Source organism: Thrips palmi, unplaced genomic scaffold (genome assembly GCF_012932325.1).
Source record: "Thrips palmi isolate BJ-2018 unplaced genomic scaffold, TpBJ-2018v1 HiC_scaffold_4, whole genome shotgun sequence".
In the NCBI taxonomy this organism is placed as follows: Eukaryota; Metazoa; Arthropoda; class Insecta; order Thysanoptera; family Thripidae; genus Thrips; species Thrips palmi.
The window spans coordinates 4,999,830-5,020,078 of record NW_023144631.1 but is presented as its reverse complement, the minus strand read 5'-3'; the positions used below and the strand labels follow the sequence as shown (position 1 = coordinate 5,020,078).

The 20,249-nt window shown below is 57.3% G+C and overlaps 1 protein-coding gene across 1 annotated transcript in view; it reads left to right on the top strand.

The window, feature by feature from the left end:
* LOC117649327 overlaps positions 1 to 20,249 on the top strand; it is a 123,415-nt gene that overhangs the window by 55,219 nt on the left and 47,947 nt on the right. Inside the window, exon 2 of the mRNA XM_034391965.1 lies at positions 12,096 to 12,228. Within this exon, the coding sequence (XP_034247856.1) occupies positions 12,157 to 12,228 (72 nt within the window). The 5' untranslated portion in view covers positions 12,096 to 12,156. The remainder of the gene's footprint in view (positions 1 to 12,095; positions 12,229 to 20,249) is intronic.

Sequence of the window (20,249 nt, the reverse complement as noted above, 5' to 3'; positions counted from 1 at the left end):
AGAGATGAATGCCTCGGGTTGAAATAATTGTGCTTTCAGAGCAGTGTTTTCCCTTAATGGAAGTCGTGTGAATACTTGGCTAACAGACAACATCTAAAGAATCTGTTTCTAGGAACTAATTGTGCTCTTGCTTAGTTAGGGGGAGTCCACACTCGGTGTCGGTCTGTGTTGCCTGTGCACGCGTTGCCCGCAGCGTTTCGGCTCGAGGATCCCGACAGGGTCGAGTCTGTTGCCGCAAGTCCAAAGTGAGGCGACCGCATATGGAACTTGATACTCACGTGTCAACACATCATCACCGCGGTGTTGGCTTGGCGTGACCTCTGATGTCGCTCATCGAGTCTAATACAATGTCGAGGGCAAGGTGCACACGACCTGTTTATGTACCTATATTGTCCGTAACTGCTGACAGATTGAGACAGCCATGCACAATTTGAAATAGGAATCAGGGACGATATTTCCATATTGTGCTAAAGTGAACCAGTACAAATTTAATCATAACCTACACTTGCTAAAATTCACCTGTACGAATTTCTATATACCTTGCATTGGTATGGTGGAAAAAGGTTCCCGAAAACGTGCTTTGCTTCTGCCATCCGGCACGCCTGGTCCGGAAGGAAGGGTCTGAGGTCCTCGGCCCGCCAATCCACGCCTGTCATCGCCCCGGGCGAACGGTACCTTATGGCCGATGTGCCACGGTGTTATTCCTTCGTTTTTGTCGTTTTTCGTTTGTCTTTTTTTTTTTCGGTCCTTCGTGGAGGCGACTCGTGTAATTGCGGCGCTTCTCCGCGTTGCGTGTCACTTGCTTCACCTTCACAGGGCGGGCAGCCCAGCGGAGAGTCGTCGCTCTGTCTCTCTCGCACTCATAGGGCGTCCCGAGTAGGAGCGAGAGAGACAGAGCGACGAAAACGACTCTCAGTCTGCTGGCCGGCCGTCGCGTCGTCTCCGCGACTTCTTTTCCCATTCTGCTCGGAATTACTTCATTTTGAGAAACACGCCGCGCCTCCCCGCGCCGTGCCCTTCCATCCCGACCGTCAATTTGCAGGCGGCCGCGCTCCCCGGCCGGCCGCGGCTGCGCTGCGAATAAGGCTGGCCGCGCTGAGCTAAGAGAGACGTTTCGTTCCGAGCGACACGACTCCGTGCGACGCCCTGCGCCTTATTAATGCCCCGCCGTCTGTCACTGCCTGGCCGCGCAGTGCCGCGCTCGAAAAGCGCATATCGTGCAACGTGCCGCGAAACGTGCGTTGCCGCGCTCGGGTCACTGCCTGTCCGGCGGAACCGAGGCGGGTCGCTGGCCCGAATCCACGCTGCAGGGCGATCAGGGATTAACGGTTCATTTTCTTTGGTCCAGCTTTCTTCACGGTCTTTCTTTCGCCTTGTGAGGCGCCTCTGTCAATGCGGCACCTTCCCGCGTTGCTTGATCACTGTCCGCTTAATGTGTCGGACCCGCCGGGGACGACAGTGCTCGGCATCTTGGCGCGCGCTGGGCGTCCACGTTGGACGAGAAGACAGAGGCGCAAACGACTCGGTCACTCTGTTAGCGGCCGCGCGGGTCCCAGGCGTCGTGTCTTATTTTGGAATTCTTCATTGGAAAGACGCGGCGGCTGCGGCGTGCGCTGCCTACTTCATGCACGGCGCTCCCCATGAGGGTTAGGCCCCTGCGTGGGAAAAACGTCATGCCTGAGCTACAGAAGACGTTCTCGTTCTGACAGCGAAGATCTCCGTCGATCCCACTTGCATTTAGCCGGACCGCTCGGTCTGTCGCCTGCCGGCCCGCTTTCGTCCGCCGGTTCACTGCGTCCGGCGGCCGAGGCGGCGCGGCCGAATCGCCGCGCCGATCTTAACGGTTCACTTTGGCCACTCTCACGGTCTTCTTGTCGACCATTGTGAGGACGCCTCGCATCCACCTTCCGCGGCTTATCACCCGCATAATGTGTCGGCCGCCGTGGGACGCACCGGCACGGCACGGCGCGGCACGGCACGGCGAGGCAGAGGCGGCTAAGCTCGGCCCTTTAGCGCCTGGCGGGTAGGCCGTCGGTCGGACTTCGACGCGCGGCGGCGCGGCGGGCTGCCTACCTGCACGTCCATCTCTTCGTTGCTAAACTTTGACGCCGTCCTTTTGACATTATCTGCCGCCAACGTACACTTGACCCCTTTTTGACGTCCGGTGTTCTTCCGAGGGTGAAAAGCATTGCTTTTTGCCTATTTATAGGGCAAAGGAATGCTTATTGCCCATCTTCCAAGCGGTCTGTCTAGTACCTTAAGATGTGTGTGTGTGGGGGGAGGGGGAAGTGGATGTAATTACCTCCATTTTCCGTCTTCCTGCGTCCTTTTCCTCCACCTTACCGAAGTTCCTGAAGCTCCCCGTGCGCCGCGACATTCCCACGTCGATCCATATTCCGCGCGTTCCTCACAGCCTTGGCCGATCCAGCGGCCCCTCCACCGTGAAACGAGCGCGCATCGGCGGCGTGGCGAATCGCCGTGGATTACGTGTGGCGGTGCATCGCCCCTGCAGACCGAATCCGAGACGCGTCTCTCTCTCTCGCACTCTGGGGCGTTTGGTGGGAGAGAGACAGAGCGACGAAAACGACCCTCGGAATCAGTCTGCGGCGTGGCCGGGGCGGCCGGGGCGGAGTGCAGGCAGACGAGCGGGCGGAAAGAAAGGTGGCGAAAGGGAGGATGAAAAAGATGATGTGAAAGGCCATCAGACTGTTGGGGGACCTTTATGTTGTTTTCTTTTTCTGGTGCCTCACTTTTAGCGGCCGGCGGGTGCGCACAGTGGGCCAGAAGACCAGTGGTGGCGGCCAAAACTCTAGACGCGTTTTGAGCTCCAGAGTCGCTTAATAGGACTCGAACCGAACGTGTGACCCCACCAATGGATTCCTCGTTCGGAGATCAATCCATTGGTGGGGTCACACGTTCGGTTGCGTCCTGTTTAGCGACTCTGGAGTTCAAAACGCGTCTCGAGTTTTGGCCGCCTCCACTGGCCCACTGTGGTGCGGTCATGTCGGGCCGCGCTCCGCGGCGCAATGAGACTCGCATTATGTAAATGATTCCGGACTGCCGCGGTCCGTGAAGAGGCCTTGTTGATGTCGTTGTCGTCGCGGTAGTGGCGGCCGCGTTCTGAAATCGTGTCGCGTCGGCAGTCGCGTCACGCGGAGCACGCCACCGTAATGGTCCGCTTCGATGTCGCGTCCTGTCGTGTCTGGACAGCCGTGCGGTCTAGCGTGCTGTCACCGACGTGGGCGGGCGCGGGTTCGAATCCGCGCCGTCGCCCGCGGACTTTTTTCCCCTCTTCGTTATTACGGCGTGCGTCCGCTTCCCCGCTCTGCATGTCCGCATGCGCCCCTCGACGGCGAGGAAGTCTTTTCCAGTGAAGGGGCGGTCTGGCCCGCGTCCCTTCCGGCACTGCGTTTTACTCTACTTGCGGTCTTTACGACCGGGGCATGGCGCAGAGCTTGGCGCGGACTCGGGGTGCATGGGCTGGGCGGGCAGCGCGCGTGACCCTCGCCGCCCATCGCGCGGCCCCAAGGCGGGGCGGGGCGGGTGCGGGGGGTGGGGCGGGGCGGGGTGGGGCGGGGGGTGGGGCACGCCGCGGCGACGCTGCGTCCACAATGGGGGGCACTCGAGAGGCATTCAATAATAATACCGGCATTGTCCCTCTCTCTCGCACCCGCGGGGAAGTGCTCCCGTTGGGCCCGTTGGGCCGCGGGCAGGCCAAGGGCGCCGCGGGACGCGCGCAGCGTAGCGATGGGTAATCTCCGAGGGAGTGTCCCTCCGGTATGTAAAGCACTCGCCCCGCAGCTTGATTCCGAACCGTGCTCGCTCTGTCTCTCTCGCACCGCTACGGAACGCCCCAAGGGTGCGACTCACAGTCCTGCTCGGTGCTCTGTCTCCCTCGTGCGCTTGCAGCGTTTCGTATGGATGCAAAAGAGGCAGAGTGACTCCTGGAATCAGTGTGCTGGGCCGGGCTGGGACGTCGTCGTCGATGGTGACCCTCTTTTCCTGCTTTGCCTACATTGCCTGATTTGCGTACTTTGCCTACTTTGCCCACTTTGCCTTCTTTGCCTAATTTTCCTGCTTTGCCTACTTTGCCTACTTTGCCCACTTTGCCTACTTTGCCGTCGAGGCGCGAGGCATGGCAAGGCATGCGACGCCCGTCTGGGGCGGGAAGGCACCGCCACGCCGCCATGTGGTGCGGACGCGCGGACGGACGTGGGAGCGGTCCAGCCCTGCGATTCCGTTCAGCGCTTTCGTCGCTCTGTCTCTCTCGCACTCGCGGAGCGTCCCGTTGGGGTGCGAGAGAGACAGAGCGACGAAACGTCGTAGGAAGCCGGCGACCTGGACGGCCTGCTCGGCCTGGACCCGCATGCTGCATTCTGGAGACTGATTCCGAGTCTGTTTTTCGTCGCTCTGTCTCTGTCGCACTCGTGGGGCGTTCCGTCGGAGTGCGAGAGAGACAGATACAAAAACGAGTCTTGGAATCAATCTGCTGCTTAATGCACATATCATTCCCGGCGGCGGCACAGCCCGGCACTGCCTCCCGATACGGCGGGCTCGGCCGGTAGCGGCGCCACACTGACATGGGAACGCAACGCACTCTCTGCGAGGCTCTGTGGCTGCCCCGGGCGCCGGGCTGCTTGTCTGCCCGAGTTCGGGCTCTCTCGCACCGTTACGGGACGCCCCACGAGTGCGAGAGAGCCCGACTCGGAATCAGTCTGCTGGCCGCTCAAATACGGGAGCCGCGGCCAATGACGGCCAATAAGTGTGCCGGGCCGGGCGGTGGGGGCGGGGGCCGCGGGGGCCACGGGGCGTAACGGCGCGGGCTGATCCGTTGTCATGGCTCTTTGGGTGGCCGCTATGCCGGTCGGTCGGTCAATTTCTCCGGCCCGGCCAGTTGCCCCATTGTTTGGCCAATAGCAACGGCCCGCCTCGGCCGGCGTGGTGGAGCATCGCTGTTGTGCAGCGGGGCTTTGCGGCGCGGCTGACCGATGGGCTGCGCGTCAGCCAGCCAGCAGCCAGGCAGGCAGGCAGGCTCTATTATTGTGTCATTGCTGCCGAAGATGCCGAAGATGCAGCGGGCCGTCGAGTCGATGCGCTGGCCCGGGCTTCCGCCGAGGCTTCCGCGGCCCGGCATGCGGCACGGCACGGGCCGCGGCGTCGCTGTTCGGAAGGCCCGAGACCGTTACTGAACCTCGCGAGCCGCGGTGGCGGATCCAGGGGCGGCCTTGGAGGGGAGAAGAAGCACTACTTTTGGACTACTTGCATAGTGTGGCTTTTTGCCTGCCGTTCAGGAGGCTATCTACCACGTACCATGGATTTCTTTCTCTTTTGGAATGAGGGGAGCTAGACCCCTTTCGCCCTTTCCCTGTATCCGCCCCTGGCGAGCAGAGGGGTGGCCGTCAACCTCCCATCACCTGGAGAAAAAGAAGACACACTGTCTCTCCAGCTCCAGCCTGTTCTCTGCATCCTCTTCAGCCTACCCACAGTCTCCGCACTGCCTGCTGCGGCCTCTACAGCGCACCGCCCTCCGCGGACTCCCCAAAGCGCGCCGCCGTCACCCTTTGGCCTCTCGTCGCCGCTTCGCCGCTCGGCCGCTTGACAAAGACGATCACGCTCCCTAATGACAATGCCGGCGTTTCTGGGCCGTGCCGCCAGAGTGCGCGCCGCGTCGCCGCAGTGGGTCGTGGCTCCCGCCGCCGTCGCCCAAACGAAAGCTCGCAGTCCAAGAGTGCCTCGTCGTTCTGTCGCCCTCGCACCGACCGGCCACGCCGCCTGAGAGCGAGGGAGACAGAGCGACGAAGCGCACTCCCGGGAATCCGACTGCGGGCGACGTGACCGAGTCCCCCGCTGATTGATTAGCGAGGCCGCCCGATTCTCTCTGCCAATAATCCCTTCCTCGTGCCGCGCGCCGCGACTCGGGCCGCGAAGCCGCGAGGCGCCGTGACGCGCCGTGGGGCCGCGACGTTCCCAAACACTGAAAGAAGAAATTAAACGGAAAGTGTGCTCCAAGCCAAAGTCCACACCAGAAAAAGTGAGATCCAGACGCATCAAGTAAACTTTTAGCAGGTTGGCTGGAGATATTGCAGAAAGCAGGCTGGAGAGACTGCAGAAAGCAGGCTGGAGAGACTACAGAAAGCAGGCTGGAGAGACTGCAGAAAGCAGGCTGGAGAGACTGCAGAAAGCAGGCTGGAGAGACTGCAGAAAGCAGGCTGGAGAGACTGCAGAAAGCAGGCTGGAGAGACTGCAGAAAGCAGGCTGCAGGAGACTGCAGAAAGCAGGCTGGAGAGCCTGCTTGCGACGAACTGTAGAGACCAGAGGCAAGACTGGCGGACTGTGGGGTGGCGGTGCGGGCTGAATAGGGATGCAAAAATACCGGTAAGATTCAAAGTTACGTAAATTACGGTAAAATACGGTATTTTACCGTATTATACGGTAAAATTGGGTAAAATTGATTTTTCTTGACTTAAAGAAGTAACTGTGGTTCTTCTTGTGAAATAGGGGGAAAAGAGGTTCATTTGGGTGAGGGTGTATCATTAATTATCGGCCGCATCGTTCCAAACATGGTTGCAAACCATCATGACTCAAGGACAATGTCGCATATTTGAAATAGACAAGGACGAAAGACCCTGTGGGTCAAAAATATGAACTATTCTCCCACTAGACCCTCCCAAATTAATTTTGAATCTGACTGCTTTTCACTTATTCCTACTGGGCTGGATTAAGAAATGCGTAGAGCAGCAAAGTTAACAGCCCAAATATACTTAAGAATTAACAAAACGGGCGCCGTTTTTCTCGTAATCCAAGTAAGTTGTCTCAATGCCATGAAGAAACTTTTTTCCTTAAAGGCTGCAAGGTGTCCAACAACCATACCAATGTTCATTACACTTTTCAGCTCAAATTTCTAACAAATATCTACTCCTAGATTTACCTCTTTTCAATTTTAAGTTAGTTAAAATTATATGAACCTTGGCAACAAAGAAAGGTTTTTGATTTGCCTTTCGGAGATTTGGGTCGCGTAAATGGATTTTGATTTCCACAAGTTTTGCAAGAGAAGAGAACATTAACTTCACATTAATTTTAAGTGGCTAGACGTCTTACACGTACACGGGGTGGCACGAGGGGCAGATACAAACCAAGAGTTCAAAAGAAGCGCTATTTGCAGTCCGTACGTCCTGTCTAATCGTATGGAAGCTAAAAAAGTTCAAATAAGTCAATATTTCAAAATTACCGAAAAATACCAATTTTACCGGGGTCTCCGTAAAATACGGTATTTTACCGTATTATACCGTTCTTTACCGGTAATATTACCGGCCTTTACATCCCTAGGGCTGAAGGGTCGTTAGGCGTACTCCCGGTCGGCCTGGTGGCGCCTGGTGGCGCCTGGTGGCCGTCGATGTGCAGCGACTGGAAGCCGCTTAGTGCAACTTGTTCGCCTCCGTGGGACGCCCCCTGCCCGCCCGGCTGCGAGTGCAGTGCAGCCGCCCCCGCGCCGCGCTGCTCTGGTCTGCTCCGCCGGGCGTGGCTCGGCGGCCGCCAGGGCGGTCATGCAGTCCGTCCGTCAGGCCGTCGGCGCCGTCGGGTCACTCAGTGAAAGTGGCGTTCGACGTCCAGAGCGGCAAAGCGATGTCCCTCATTCTGGTTCCCGCCTCCCGATCCGAGGAAATGAACTGATTTGCATAAGTCGCTGCATCGGAGCGACAGGCAGTGAGGCGCAGCGCCGCGGTGACAACGCGGCGCCCGCTTTCTTTTGGACGCGGCTACTGGATTCGGTCGCACCAGCGTCCGCGTTCAAGGTCCACGTCGAACGTCCTCGTCGAACGTCCCCGTCGAATGACGTCAACGTCGAACGTCCACGTCGAATAACGTTCACGTCGAATAACGTCCACGTCGAACGTCCACGTCGAATAACGTCCGGGTCGAACGTCCTCGTCGAGAGCACAACGACTTGGGTAGCCGTGCGACCTATTGCACTAGTGCACCGAGTAGTGCACTCATCCATGACTCCAAGGTTCCCTGGCTCCGCCCCCAACTGCAAAAAGGGCATGTTTGCTTCCTTGCTCTCTGGCGCTCAACTTGCTTCTCTCTTTCATTTGAGGCAGTCTACTACGTAGCAGTTGCACTCGCGCCTTGCTTCTCTCTCCTCTAGACGCATTCACCTGCTGTTGAAGCCACTTCTCTGCGGCTCACGCGTTCGTTCCCCTGCTGTTGAACTCGCGTCGCTGGGCTGTCGGACCCGCACTCGAGCCTGCCTAAAGTGATTTGCTGCTTAGTTTTCACTTAAGGGCTACCACTGGTGGTCCAGCACTCGGTATGACGAATTGGTGCGGTGGAGTCCCGGACTTCCCCCGCCGCGTGTTGTTCTGCTCGCCAGCGACGCCAGCCCGCCCGCGTGCGAGTGGAGCTCTGTCTCTCTCGCACCCCGGGGACGTCCAGTGGGCGTGCGAGAGAGACAGAGCGACGAAAGCAGCGCCCAAACGCCTGTGCTTTATCACGGCCTTGATGGGCTCGGCGGGGAGTGGCGGTCACTCACAATTAGCGCGCCGATGATTTGAGCCTCGAGGGACCTCGTCGTGTGTGTGTGTGTGAGTGTGTGTGTGTCCTACCTTATCCATGGGTTAACGTGTGCGCGCATGTGTGTGTGTGCGTGTGTCTCAGTTTCCCAATCATAACATTTCCGACAATGCGCGACTGACGACGGCCTGGTTTACGGCCAAGGCTCGGCCCGGCTCAGCCCGAGGCCTTGCCAGCGCTGTAATCATCGGCCCATTCGTCAGTCGAATCTATTGAGTCGGAGAAAGCATTATTGCCTTTTGCGTTATTATAGAGTCCTCCAAAACGGACGAATTACGCGGCCAAATGTCGCCCCGGCGGCCCTAGGTCTCGGGCGCGCCCGGCGGGCTGGTTCCGGCCGCTGAGCTTTTTCGTCGATTTGTCTTCCTCGCACTCAAGGAGCGTGCCTACTAGTGCGAGAGGGACAGAGCGTGGATTGTTCGGTACCGCTGGGCCGGGCCTGCCCCAAGCCCGGTCACCGTGATGCTCGTCGAGTCGGGCTCAAATAATGGAGCCCATGAAAATGGAGCCCATGAAAGCGATCTTTTCGCGCCCGGCTCGGCGATGGCTGTTATTCTCGTGAGCGATATATGCTCATCAGGGCCGGGAGGGCCGGTCGTACCTGGCGAGGTGGCTGACGATGTAGTTCTAGGTTTTTTGGACGGAGGCAGCCCGCCCTACAGAGGGACCCTGCAGACTGATAGCAGTGGTTTCGTCGCTCTGGCTCTCTCGCACTCACGGGGCGTCCCGCAGGGGGCGAGCGAGACGACGACGAAACAGCCCGCTCGACCGCCAGTCCGTCGCCCTGCTATCGGCACGATGACATTTCACGCGGCTTCCCTTCGCCGCCGGCCGCGAGAAAGTTTTTCATTTCCATCTAATTTGCAGTCCACCGGGGAATGGAATTGGCGACCGGTGCGTATATATCTTTCCGCGAGAGTTGCTTCTAACCAGGGTGTAATTAGCCGTTTTGGCCGGCGGTGCTGGCGGTGCGGGCGTGGGTGGGCCGAGGCGCTTGGACGGGACGGGGGACCCGCGAGCAACGCGAACCCAAACGGCCCGCGGAACGCGCGGAGCGGTCCCACCCGATAGCCATCTTCGCGCGGATCCAATTCGTGCTGCGAATCGGAGAAAGAAAATTCGTCCCGGCGAAAATTTAATGACGCCGAGTCTTCTGGGAGGATTCCGATGAGGACTGTCGGAGGTGTTGGGGGAGAAATAAGGGGGTGGAGCGTAGTGGGCTGGAAGACCGGTGGAAGCGGCCGCGGCCAAAGTTCTAGACGGGTTTTGAGTTTCAGCGTCGCTTAAAGGGACCTGAACCAATGGGTTCCTCACTCGGATAGCAATCTATTGGTGCGGTCACACGTTCGGTTCAAATCACATTTAGCGACACTGAAGCTCAAAACACATCTAAAGTTTTTGCTGCGCCCAGCGGTCTGCTGGCTCACTGTGCGAGATTGGGCCCCAAACGGATGAGGGTTGGCCACGCCGAACGAATAAGTCGAGAAACAAAAGAGAGGATAGCCTGTCTGTAGTATTCGCAGAGCTCCTCTGCTGGAGAGTGCGGCTTGCACTCACACATATAAATTGCCGTTATCTTGTCTTAAGTGACTTTGTTTGCTGGTGTCGTCGAAGAAGCAGGAAGCGTCTTCCTGGCCTCAAGCCGTCCGGGTAGCCGCCTCATCCTGGAGTTAAACCAAGTGCACAGCTCGCAGCGCCGCGTCGCTCGACGCTCTCACGGGCCAGGCAAGACTCCGGGACAAGGACCCTGCCTCATTTATAGGCTCGCATAACACCTTTTTTTGTGTCCCCGCCGGTCATATCGCGGCGCTGCCGCCCTTTCCCACCGGCCTGCGACGCCATTTTGCATGCAAAGGAGCGAGGCGACGGACGCCCTAAATGCAGATGTCGTCGTCTGCTAGCTGCGACTCGCAGCGCGCTGCGGTGTAGACGGCACCGTTTTATGCATCCGGAACCCCAGCCCTCCCCCTTCCCTCGCATGCGGCTTAAAATATTAAAATGCGCCGAGCCGGTCGCGAACGCGGCGTGTGTCGGTCTGTGAAGGTGCCGTCTTGTCGCATCTCATGTGCAGATGCGCGGGTTGGGGACTTTCTACCGGGTGGGCACGGAGCCTCTGTGCAGCCCTGAGGCGCTTTGCTGCCCTGTGTGTCGCTGTGAGGCTCTGTGTGGCCCTATGTGGCCTTGTGTGGCTCTCGTGTGGTCCTATGTCCATACGTGGCCCCTGTGTGGCCCCTGAGTGGCCCGTGTGTGGCCCCTGTGAAACCCCTGTGAGACCCCTATGAGACCCCTGTGAGGCTCCTCATGTTAGGCCCTTGTAAGGCCCCTGCGACACCCCTGTGATGCTCTTTGGGGCTTTTTTTGACCCTATGGAGGCTGTGTTTGGCCCTGTGAGGCCCTGTGAGGCCCTGCGTAAGGACTAGCATAGTCGTCTGAAGCTCTGAGGTTGCCACTGTGTGGACCCTGTGTCACTTTGTGCAGCATTGTGTGGGCCCTATGCAGCCTTGTTTGAGCCTTGTGTGGCCATTTGCGGTCCATGCGGGGCTTGGAAGGGTCGAAGGCTCGGCCCCAGAGCCCCGAGGGCGGGCGGCTGCTCCGGCGGCGCACTGTCTCCGATCCGTATCGTCCTGCTCGCTTATTGCCATTGCTGCCGGCTTCCCTGCACTTACATAAATCAAAACGACTCTTGCTTTTCGAAACGGTTTAGCGCTGCGCCGCGTTGTGGTGCTGCTGCTATATGTTCGCCTATCTTCCCGGTGAACGGCTGCTGCTGCTACTCTGTGAAAGAAAGGCTGAACTAGCCGAATATGGAAACCGATGGAAACAAACGGATCCCCTGCTCATTTTTTTTGTGGGGGACGTTTCAAGTCTCAGTGGTCGCTAGCAGCTTTCGGTTTTAGAGGAATGCAGCTTAAAAATTCAGTTTCTAACTAAAAATGTCCCTGGTACTTCCGCTGAATTTAGACGAAGGATGACCATGACTGAAGTGCACTGAAGGCTTTATCATAACCATGTTTTGAAAGTCATAATCATCAATCTTAGTTTATCATCACAGAAAAAAATATCAACTGAATTTGATCCATTTTCATTCTCTCACTGTCGCTTTTTTTGCCGAGTGAAAGAGAACTTGGTCTCGGGCCGTGTTTCTCCCTCTCGGTACAGCACGGCTAGCACAGCTGGTGGGCGGACGAGTCGGACTGCAAGCAAGCATGCTTCATTGAGTGGCTCACGCGGCGTCGGCGCGTCCGCCCCCGTGCGGCCGCACGCACAAACCAACCACTTATTCGCATCATGTGCAAACGAGAGAAAGTCAAGAGCGCTCTTCAAATTTGGCGCTGCGAGCGGCGGCGGCCGGCAGACTGATTCCGGAGAGGGGTTCGCTCTGTCTCTCTCGTACCCATAGGGCGTTCCGTTGAAAAGTGTGAGAAAGACATAGCGACGAAAGCACGCTTCGCTGTTTGATTTTGCGCGTGGGAGTGAGTGTAGCGCCGCCTTCCTCTCTAACCTTGCTCTTGCTTTTGTTGCAGGCGGCAGCGCTACGCGCGCGGTGGGTCCGCTGGAGCGGGGCCCCCCGAGGGGTCCCTGACCATGGCGCCCACGACCGAGGCCCTGGGCCACGACGGCGGCACGGGCTGGCTCGGCGCGGACTCGGCGGTCAAGGTAGGTGCAGCGCATGCAGCGCCCAAGGGTGGTGCAGCATTTTGATGCGTTTTGCTGAGGCCTCTGGCGCTGGATTCACAACTTCTCTTCAAAGAAGTAGCCTTCGTTGTGTTACAAGAAAATGTTGGTCTCGACACACTTTGTAAACTTGAGCGTGTACTCAATCCACAGCTTCATGTGTGCTTCATTCTGGATTCTGCATTGAGATAGGATATCAGGTACACGTCTCCACAGCTCTACCCTAAAGGATACTAAGCATCTGCTTCATAACTGCGAAGAAAAATAAGGAATTGAAGAATTGCTTCGTTCAAAGGATCTTGCCTCGTATTGCGACAAAGGATTTCTTCGTAGATTTAACAAAATCATTTTTTTCTTCGTATCACTACAAAGCAATGCTTTATAGACGTTTTACTGCGTACATGGTTGTCAAGTAGACATCGGCACATTCATGCTTGCTAAGTGAACTAGAGGGTTGTACTGAGTACACATTAAAGAACAGCGTATGGGAGCGGTCGAGCCAGCCATGATGGAGATGATAGGTATGAAAGTGTGTCCACAAATCGGTCACGAACGGAGCTTGGGTTCTCAGCCCAGGTCCCCCAGCGCGCTGTGCGGCAAAACGTGGCTTCTCTGTGGGACGCTAAATCTATTTCCAATCTTTGCCGTCTGCTATTTGGATACTGACTTACAACAGCACACCCTGTAAAAATGGAACCTTGGATCCAGAAAACGCAACTCGAAGCTCGCTATTCCCAGATCTGTGTGAAACTGAACTTCGGGTTGCTCCCTCCCAGATCTGTGCCATGCCAAACCTTGAACCACCAGTCGCGTCAAACGGAATGCCCGGCCCACCCGCGGCCGGGCCGGCCCCGCGCCGCGACCCAGTGCGAGTCGGTTTGTCACAAAGTGGAAGGACGACGCCGCCCCGTCGAACGCGCAACATAAGCAGCCAGTCGGATCATATTTCGGAGGTTTCGTCACTGGACTGGAAAAAGGCACCGCCCTGTGATTGATGCATAGTGGCGGTGTGGAGGGGGCGCAGTAGTAAGTGGTGGCGGTGGGCCCAACCCGTTGATGTGTTATTAGTTGTGTGTGTGTGTGTGTGTGTGTGAGTGTGTGAGATTGTGTGTGTGAGAAGGTGCGTGTGTGGTACGTCTCTGTGTGTATGTGCCTATGACAGTCTATGCCTGTCTGTGTGTGTGTGTGTGTGAGTGTGAACGTGTGTGTGTGAACGTGTGTGTGTGTGCGTGCGTTCCCCGCGGCATTGCGGCCATATCATATCATCAGCACCTCGTCCACGCGTCGCGGGCGCGCGCGTCGCCCGGCAGCTCGCGGGGAATAATGAGAGGAATAATGGCGACTGTAATTGCGGTTTTAAGACGCGGCCGATGGCCATTCCCCCTATCAACGCGCGCCGATCATTTTCGCGCGCGTTTTGCGCGTTGTCTTTGTTGTTTGTTGCTGTTGTTGTTGTCTAGCTGAATGTGTCAGCCCCGCACCGCGATACCGCTGAGATATTCGCCGTTTCCCCATTTGCCGCTATCGGCGTGGCGCGGGGCGTGGCCGCACGACGCCGCCAAGACGATCGCCTCGTTGACTCTCTCTCTCTCTCTCTCTCTCTCTCTCTCTCTCTCTCTCTCTCTCTCTCTCTCTCTCTCTCTCTCTCTCTCTCTCTCTCTCTCTCGCAAGCGATGCGGGACGCCCCATGAGTGCGATGAGAGACAGAGCGACGAAAACGACTCTCGGAGTCAGTCTGCAGGGCGGCGAGGGCGGCAGGCGCGGCAGGTTCATGAAGCGCTGGCAGTGCAGTGCGCCTCGCCGCCTTGAAGGGCAGTGCCTCGGCCGCGGCCGCCGTGCTTTCCCTGATCAGGGCATCATTATTAAGCGATGACGTCCCGCGTCGCGTCGGCCTCCCCGTCCCCCTCCTTTCCCGGTCGCCTTTCGCCGCCATGTAGGGGGCGGTGGCGGCAACGTCGCGGGCCGTTCGATCGGGGAAGAGTCCGCAGTTCCATTTAGCGATTCCGAAACGCTGTGGAAAGGTTCGTTGACGGTTAAGGACGCCTATGACTGAAAAGCGTAGCAGGAGGAGCTTTTCAAAGGGGACAAAAGTTTTTCCCTCTTTGCCTCCATTGGCACCTTTGATCGGCGCGCTGCCGCTTGCCCGCAGACTAAATCGTGTTCGTCGCTCTGTCTCCCTCGTACTCGTGAGGCGTGCCGCATCGGTGCGAGAGAGACAGAGGGAGACTCTCAGTGTGCCGGCCCTTGACTGGGAGAGACGCCAACGCTGGAGGGGAACAACAGTGTCTCGGCTCGATGGCGTCGCGGCTCTCGGATCGGCGCGGCTGTCGTCGCATCGAAGTGAAAACCGCTTTGGCTCGCCGTTTGGGAAGCTTTTCTCCTCTGTCGCTCAAGCAGGGCGGAGCAGGGCGTCGCGGTGCTCGTGGTGACGTCGCCACGCTGCACAGTGGGCCAGGAGACCGGCGCCGGCCGGCCAAAGCTCTAGACGTGTGTGTGTGTGTGTGTGTGTGTGTTTGCGTGCGGTGCGTTTTAATTGCCCCGGCAATGGTTTTACAATTTGACGAGGCGCAGAAGGCAGCAGGCTGTGGCGTGAATGGCAACCGCAGCATTCCATTCCACTTCCAGTGGCGTAGCCGGCGTAGCGGAGGAAGCCCCTTTCATTTGGAACCGGAAAAAAAACCGCTAATCGAACGAGTGGGGGCGGCGTCCACGTGGCCCAGCGGACACTGGCACTGTAAAAAATGAAAACAAGATAAAAAGTTGGACGAGGATGAGAGGTGGAGGTGTTTGTCCGTGGGTGTAGCGGCGCCCTGCGCCTAGGCGTGCGCTGAATGGCGCTTGATGCTCACATCCGATGAAGACTAATAAGGGTCTGTCTCGTCTGTATGGGCTGATGATTTTGCGCAGCGCTTTCGTCGCTCTGTCTCTCTCCCACCAGCCCAGCACGGGACGCACCGTGAGTGCGAGGAGGACAGGGCGACGAAAGCGCCTCAATCCACCTGCTGCGGCGTCGCACTTCGCACTCGGGTAGAAACGAACGGCTGGTCGGTCTCGACGGTGGAGCTCGTTTAGCGGCAATCGGTTGGGAATCTGGCGAACGTCTCGGCTGGGTGTGCCGTGTGTGTGTGTGTGTGTGTGTGTGTGTGTGTGTGTGTGTGTGTGTGTGTGTGTGTGAACCGTTGAATTTGGCGACGGAAACAGGCCAAGCCGACCCGTCGATAGTTGTAATTTCCGCCGGAGGGCGCTTGCCGTGCTCCGGCAGGCCCAGCCAGGGCCAGGGCCGCACCCGCTCCAGTCAGTCCTTTCCAGTTTGTCCAGCGAGACGCGTGGAAACGGATTCCGGCTTCCTTCCGCCGCCTGTCAGCAGCCGCGGCGGTCGTTGTCCAGTGTAGGGCCGTCGAGCTTTTGAGACTCGGGAGCAGAGCAGGTAGGCTTGTCTGGGCCGGAGAAACTAGACGTCGTGTTGTCGGGACGAATGCGGAAAAAACTGTATGCAATACAGCAGTGTCATCGCCGTGGTTCAACTCTGTTTCATTTCTGCCCAATTACAAACACGCGACGTCACAAAGTCAAATGGCCAGTCCGCTACCTCAAATTGGGCGCCAAAAAGACTCGTTTTGGTTGAAATTACGATCGTGGATGGTCACTGACATCGCAATGTGAACATTGGTAACCTTTTCGTGTGCCTGGTAACTTTTGTCTCTACTTTTGTTGCTAAAGCCGTTTCTAACAGTGCGGCAGTCTTATGATTTACATGATGGAACTCTGGAGCTGGCCGGCCTGCCTGCCTCTGGCTGCCAGTCCGTTTCGTGCCGCGCGACACTGGTTCGCGAGTCGAGCAGCGCGGGTGGGGCGCGGAGCGGGTAGTGCCTGGCGGGAACAACGACGGCACCGCAGACATTGGCTCGTCCAGCCTGAGTTATTTATTGGAGTCCTGAAGAAAGTGAGGCGGTCGGTCCCTGGAGTCCCTGGAGTCCCTGGAGTCCCTGGAGTCCCTGGAGTCCCTGGAAGTCCCTGGCATTGGCACAGCTCATTAGGCAGTGCGGAGGAGTGCCCTGGCACTGCGTGATGTATTACTCCGCTCAGATATTCACTGCTTTCTTTTCCACGTCGTTGGATCGATGCTTCTAAAAAAAATAAACAAAGAAGCGACAGTCTGAATGTCTTACAATGAAATTTGAGCTGTGTTTCAATAAATTTGGCGCAAGTATAAGGCAAAGCAAAATTTCTAGAATCTTTTCTGGATTTTCATCGTCGTATACGAAGAGAAACTTTTGAAATTGGTGGAAAAGCCACGTGTGTATTATTCCGGGCGTGTTTTCAGCTTTAGAGTCGCTAAATGGGACTCAAACTGAACACGTGACCCCACCAATTGATTGGTCTCCGAACGAGGAATCCATTGGTGGGGTCACCACGGCCGGTTCGAGTCCTGTTGACCGACCCTGGAGCTCAAAACGCGTCTAGACTTTTGGCCGCCTGCGCCGGTCCTCTGGCCCACTGTGCGCCCCGGTGCCCCGGCGTGGCCCGGGCGGGACAAGTGCCTGATTGAGCCGTACGGTAGCGGCCAGTGTAGCGGCCGGTCAAACACCGGTTCCCTGCCGATCGCCGAAAGTTAAGAGCGGTCGGCCTCTCCAGCGGTTATTGGAAGCAGCAGGTGCAAGGCCCTACTTTTATAGCTTTATCGTTCCGCGGTCCCACCTCATTGAAACAGAGTAGGGGTTTCCGTGTGTGTGCACTCTAAAAGCGGGTTTTCTGACCTATCCTCCAAATCGCCCATTGCCCCCATGTGCCCTCGACTCCCATCATTATTCTCAGAGAATAGTGACGTCATGCCATTTTCCGGAGTCACTGCATTTTGGTCGTTTTAACCGAAAGCCAGCTGTTGAACCCAAAAAAAATATCAGTCAGAATTACTTAAGACAGAATAAAGTTTCGAAACAGAATAGGAAACAGACAGATTCAACTTTCAATGAGTAACTCACACAGAATACCCTTCATAAATAATACACATTACCAAGTTTTGGCTGATTGTTCTCGATAAATCTCAACTCTGTAAAAGGTTTTGTTAAAGGTTTTATGAAAGGGTTTCTAAACGGCTTTCAATCAATTGTCCCTTCGAGTTTAGTTTCCTTTTTTGTAGAGTGATAAAACGTGAATTCGCCTTGGCCGCAAGTGGGGCGACGCGGTGGTGGCCGCTTTTTCATCGCGGAGCGAATTAAAGCGAAATGATAAAATAATAAAATAAAGTGTCGTTAATCAATGCGGGCGGCCAGGCCGACGGCAGGCCGACGCCAGCGGGACGGGGCGGGCTCGTTAGTCGGCGACGAATTACTAGACGGGTCGTATGGTAATGCACGCTGCGTCGCTGGGCCCCGTTGGTGTGACTTACGAGTGTGCCGGAGACACAATCTATTGCGCGCTTTGATCCCAGCCTTGCCGTGGGCGGCCACCTCTCTCTCTCTCTCTCTCTCTCTCTCTCTCTCTCTCTCTCTCTCCCTCTCATATACACACACATATCCCAAAACACACATACATTCACTAACGCGCTCAAACAAACGCGGACTGAGCAAATATCCTCCAGGGCAATGGCAGTACGTCGTCCCGAAATCCGGCGGCTGAAACAGCACCGCCTCCAGGAGATATACTAGTCTTTTTTCCTCCAGCCGTCTGGCCCGCCGCGGCGGACTCCAGACTCCGGGACCTGATAGGGAAGCGCGACTCCCAGGCCCCGGCGGGGCTGGCGGGGCTGGCAGGCAGGGCTCAGCCGGGGCTGGCGGCTCGGCTAGGCTGGGCTAGGGCTGGCAGCCTGATTGGCTCAGGCACAACAATCGGGCTGGCTTCCGGCCGGCCGGGCTTTTGCCAAGTACAGCACGATTCTCTCGCGCTTTCCTCCATTTTCCCTTTCATCTAAGTCGAGTGAGTGTTGTTTGGGGACCGGAGCCCCGCGGCGCTGGCCCCGGCCGAGTCGCTCTGTCTCTCTCGCACTCATGGGGCGGCCCGTGGAGGTGCGGGAGAGACAGAGCGAGACTCTCGGAGTCAGTCTGCTGGAGGCTGACGCTGCGGTGGAAAGTGATCCCATCCGCGAGGCGGCGCCGCACCGACGCCGCGCCACGCGCTACGCACCTCGCGGGTCGCTCCTGATTTTATTTTAATTTGCGCAGCGCGCTGGGCTCGTTTGCTTGGGCCCCGCCTCGCTGCGCGGGGAGCTTTTCTTGCTTTTGCAGTGCCAGGGCAGTGCCAGGGCAGTGCACCGCCACTACACCAGGTGCTCGTGACCACCGCCCTCCCGATCGCAATCAATAATTAAATCGGCTTCGATTAGCGCGAAATCGAGGCGGCGGTGTTGCAGTGCCGTGCCCCGTGATAACAAGGACAGGCATTGCCGAGACAATTTCCGGGGAATCGCTTTCTGCGCCGCGTTGTTATCAGCCTCAGAATAAACGACCCGCGACGTGGCATCATCACGTTACGTTCCTGGAATGAGAGTACTATTTTCGGCTATTTTAGATTTTAGTTCTCACTACAACATACAGTACACTGGTAGAAAAAAGTACGGAACGTGTCTGGTCAATTTTTTACCTGGACCGTCCATACCTAACCACATGTTTTCCGTACCAGTTTACATCAGATCCTTATGGAGACCACAGAGGATCATTACGGAAGGTCCGTACCTTTTCCATACCCCATTTTCCGTACATTTTCCGTACCAAACCTCGGAATTTTTCGCAGCGTACTTTGAGACAGTCCTTCCCGTTTGGGTTCCACAGCGCCTTTCTGATTCTGACTGTCCACTGCTCACTGCTGTGCCTGCACCCTTAAAGAAAACATTCCCGCCCTGGCTGGACAGTGGTAGGGGACAGTGGTCCAGCGGACTGATTCCGAGGGTCGGTCTTCGTCGCTCTGTCTCTCTCGCGCTCATGGCGCGTGCCGCACGGGTGCGAGAGAGACAGGGCGACGAAAACGACTCTCGGTGACTCTGCCGTAACAATGCCACCCGACCCGGGCGTCATTACCTTTCTGCTTATCGCGGCGATCCCGCGGCCAGCCGAAGGGCCGAAGGCAGCCAGGCCGGGCCGGGCCACCGCCTTATGCAACAAAGCCAGGCGAAGCCAGGCGAAGCGAAGCACGGCTCGCGGCGACGTGCTCCGATTTTAATGCGCCTGGTCGTGTGCTGCTCCTTGTAAATCAGCAAAAGACCGGAAAAAAGTGGCGCCGACCTGGCGCGGGAGAAAGAAAAACGACAACCGGCCAGCAGACTGCGATTCCGCTTCTCTCTCACCGCGCTGTCTCTCTCTCTCTCGCACTCATGGGGCGTGCAGTAGAGGTGCGTGCGAGAGAGACAGAGCGACGAAAACGACTCTCGGAGTCCGGCGGAACGACGGTGGTGTTGGCGCGCGGCGTGGCGGCCGGGCACTTTGCTCTTTATTCCAGCAACTAGGATCGCCCTGGGACTCTCTAGGTGTGCTCTCGGAGGAGGGGAGGGGAGGAGGGGGGGGGGATGATGGATGGCCTCGGACCGGAGTCAATCGCCCGGAGGAACATGCATAGTGAACGGGTGCAGGTGCAGTGCAGCGCCTCTCGCCAAATACCTCGCGCAGCTTCCTTCCCCTGACCTCCCCCCCCCCCCTTTCTATCTCTCTCTCTCTCTCTCTCTCTCTCTCTCTCTCTCTCTCACTCTCTCACTCTCTCATCTCTCTCTCTCTCTCTCTCTCTCTCTCTCTCGACTTCACTGCTTCTCTCCCCTCTTCCACCCACACAGATGTGGCCCGGCGTGCATTCGTGTGTGTTTTATTGACGTTTATTATTGCTTCATTATGGCGGTCAGAAAGCGTGGCATTTTTCGTCTTCGTCTTTGATTCACTGCCACTGCTCGTTTTACATAGTCGCAACCTCCCGCGCGCGAAAGGGAAATTTTTTCGTTGCGTCCTCTTATTCCTTCTTCTGCAATCTGAATGATTCCGAGAGCCGTTTTCGTCACTGTGTCTCTCTCGCACCTATTCTGG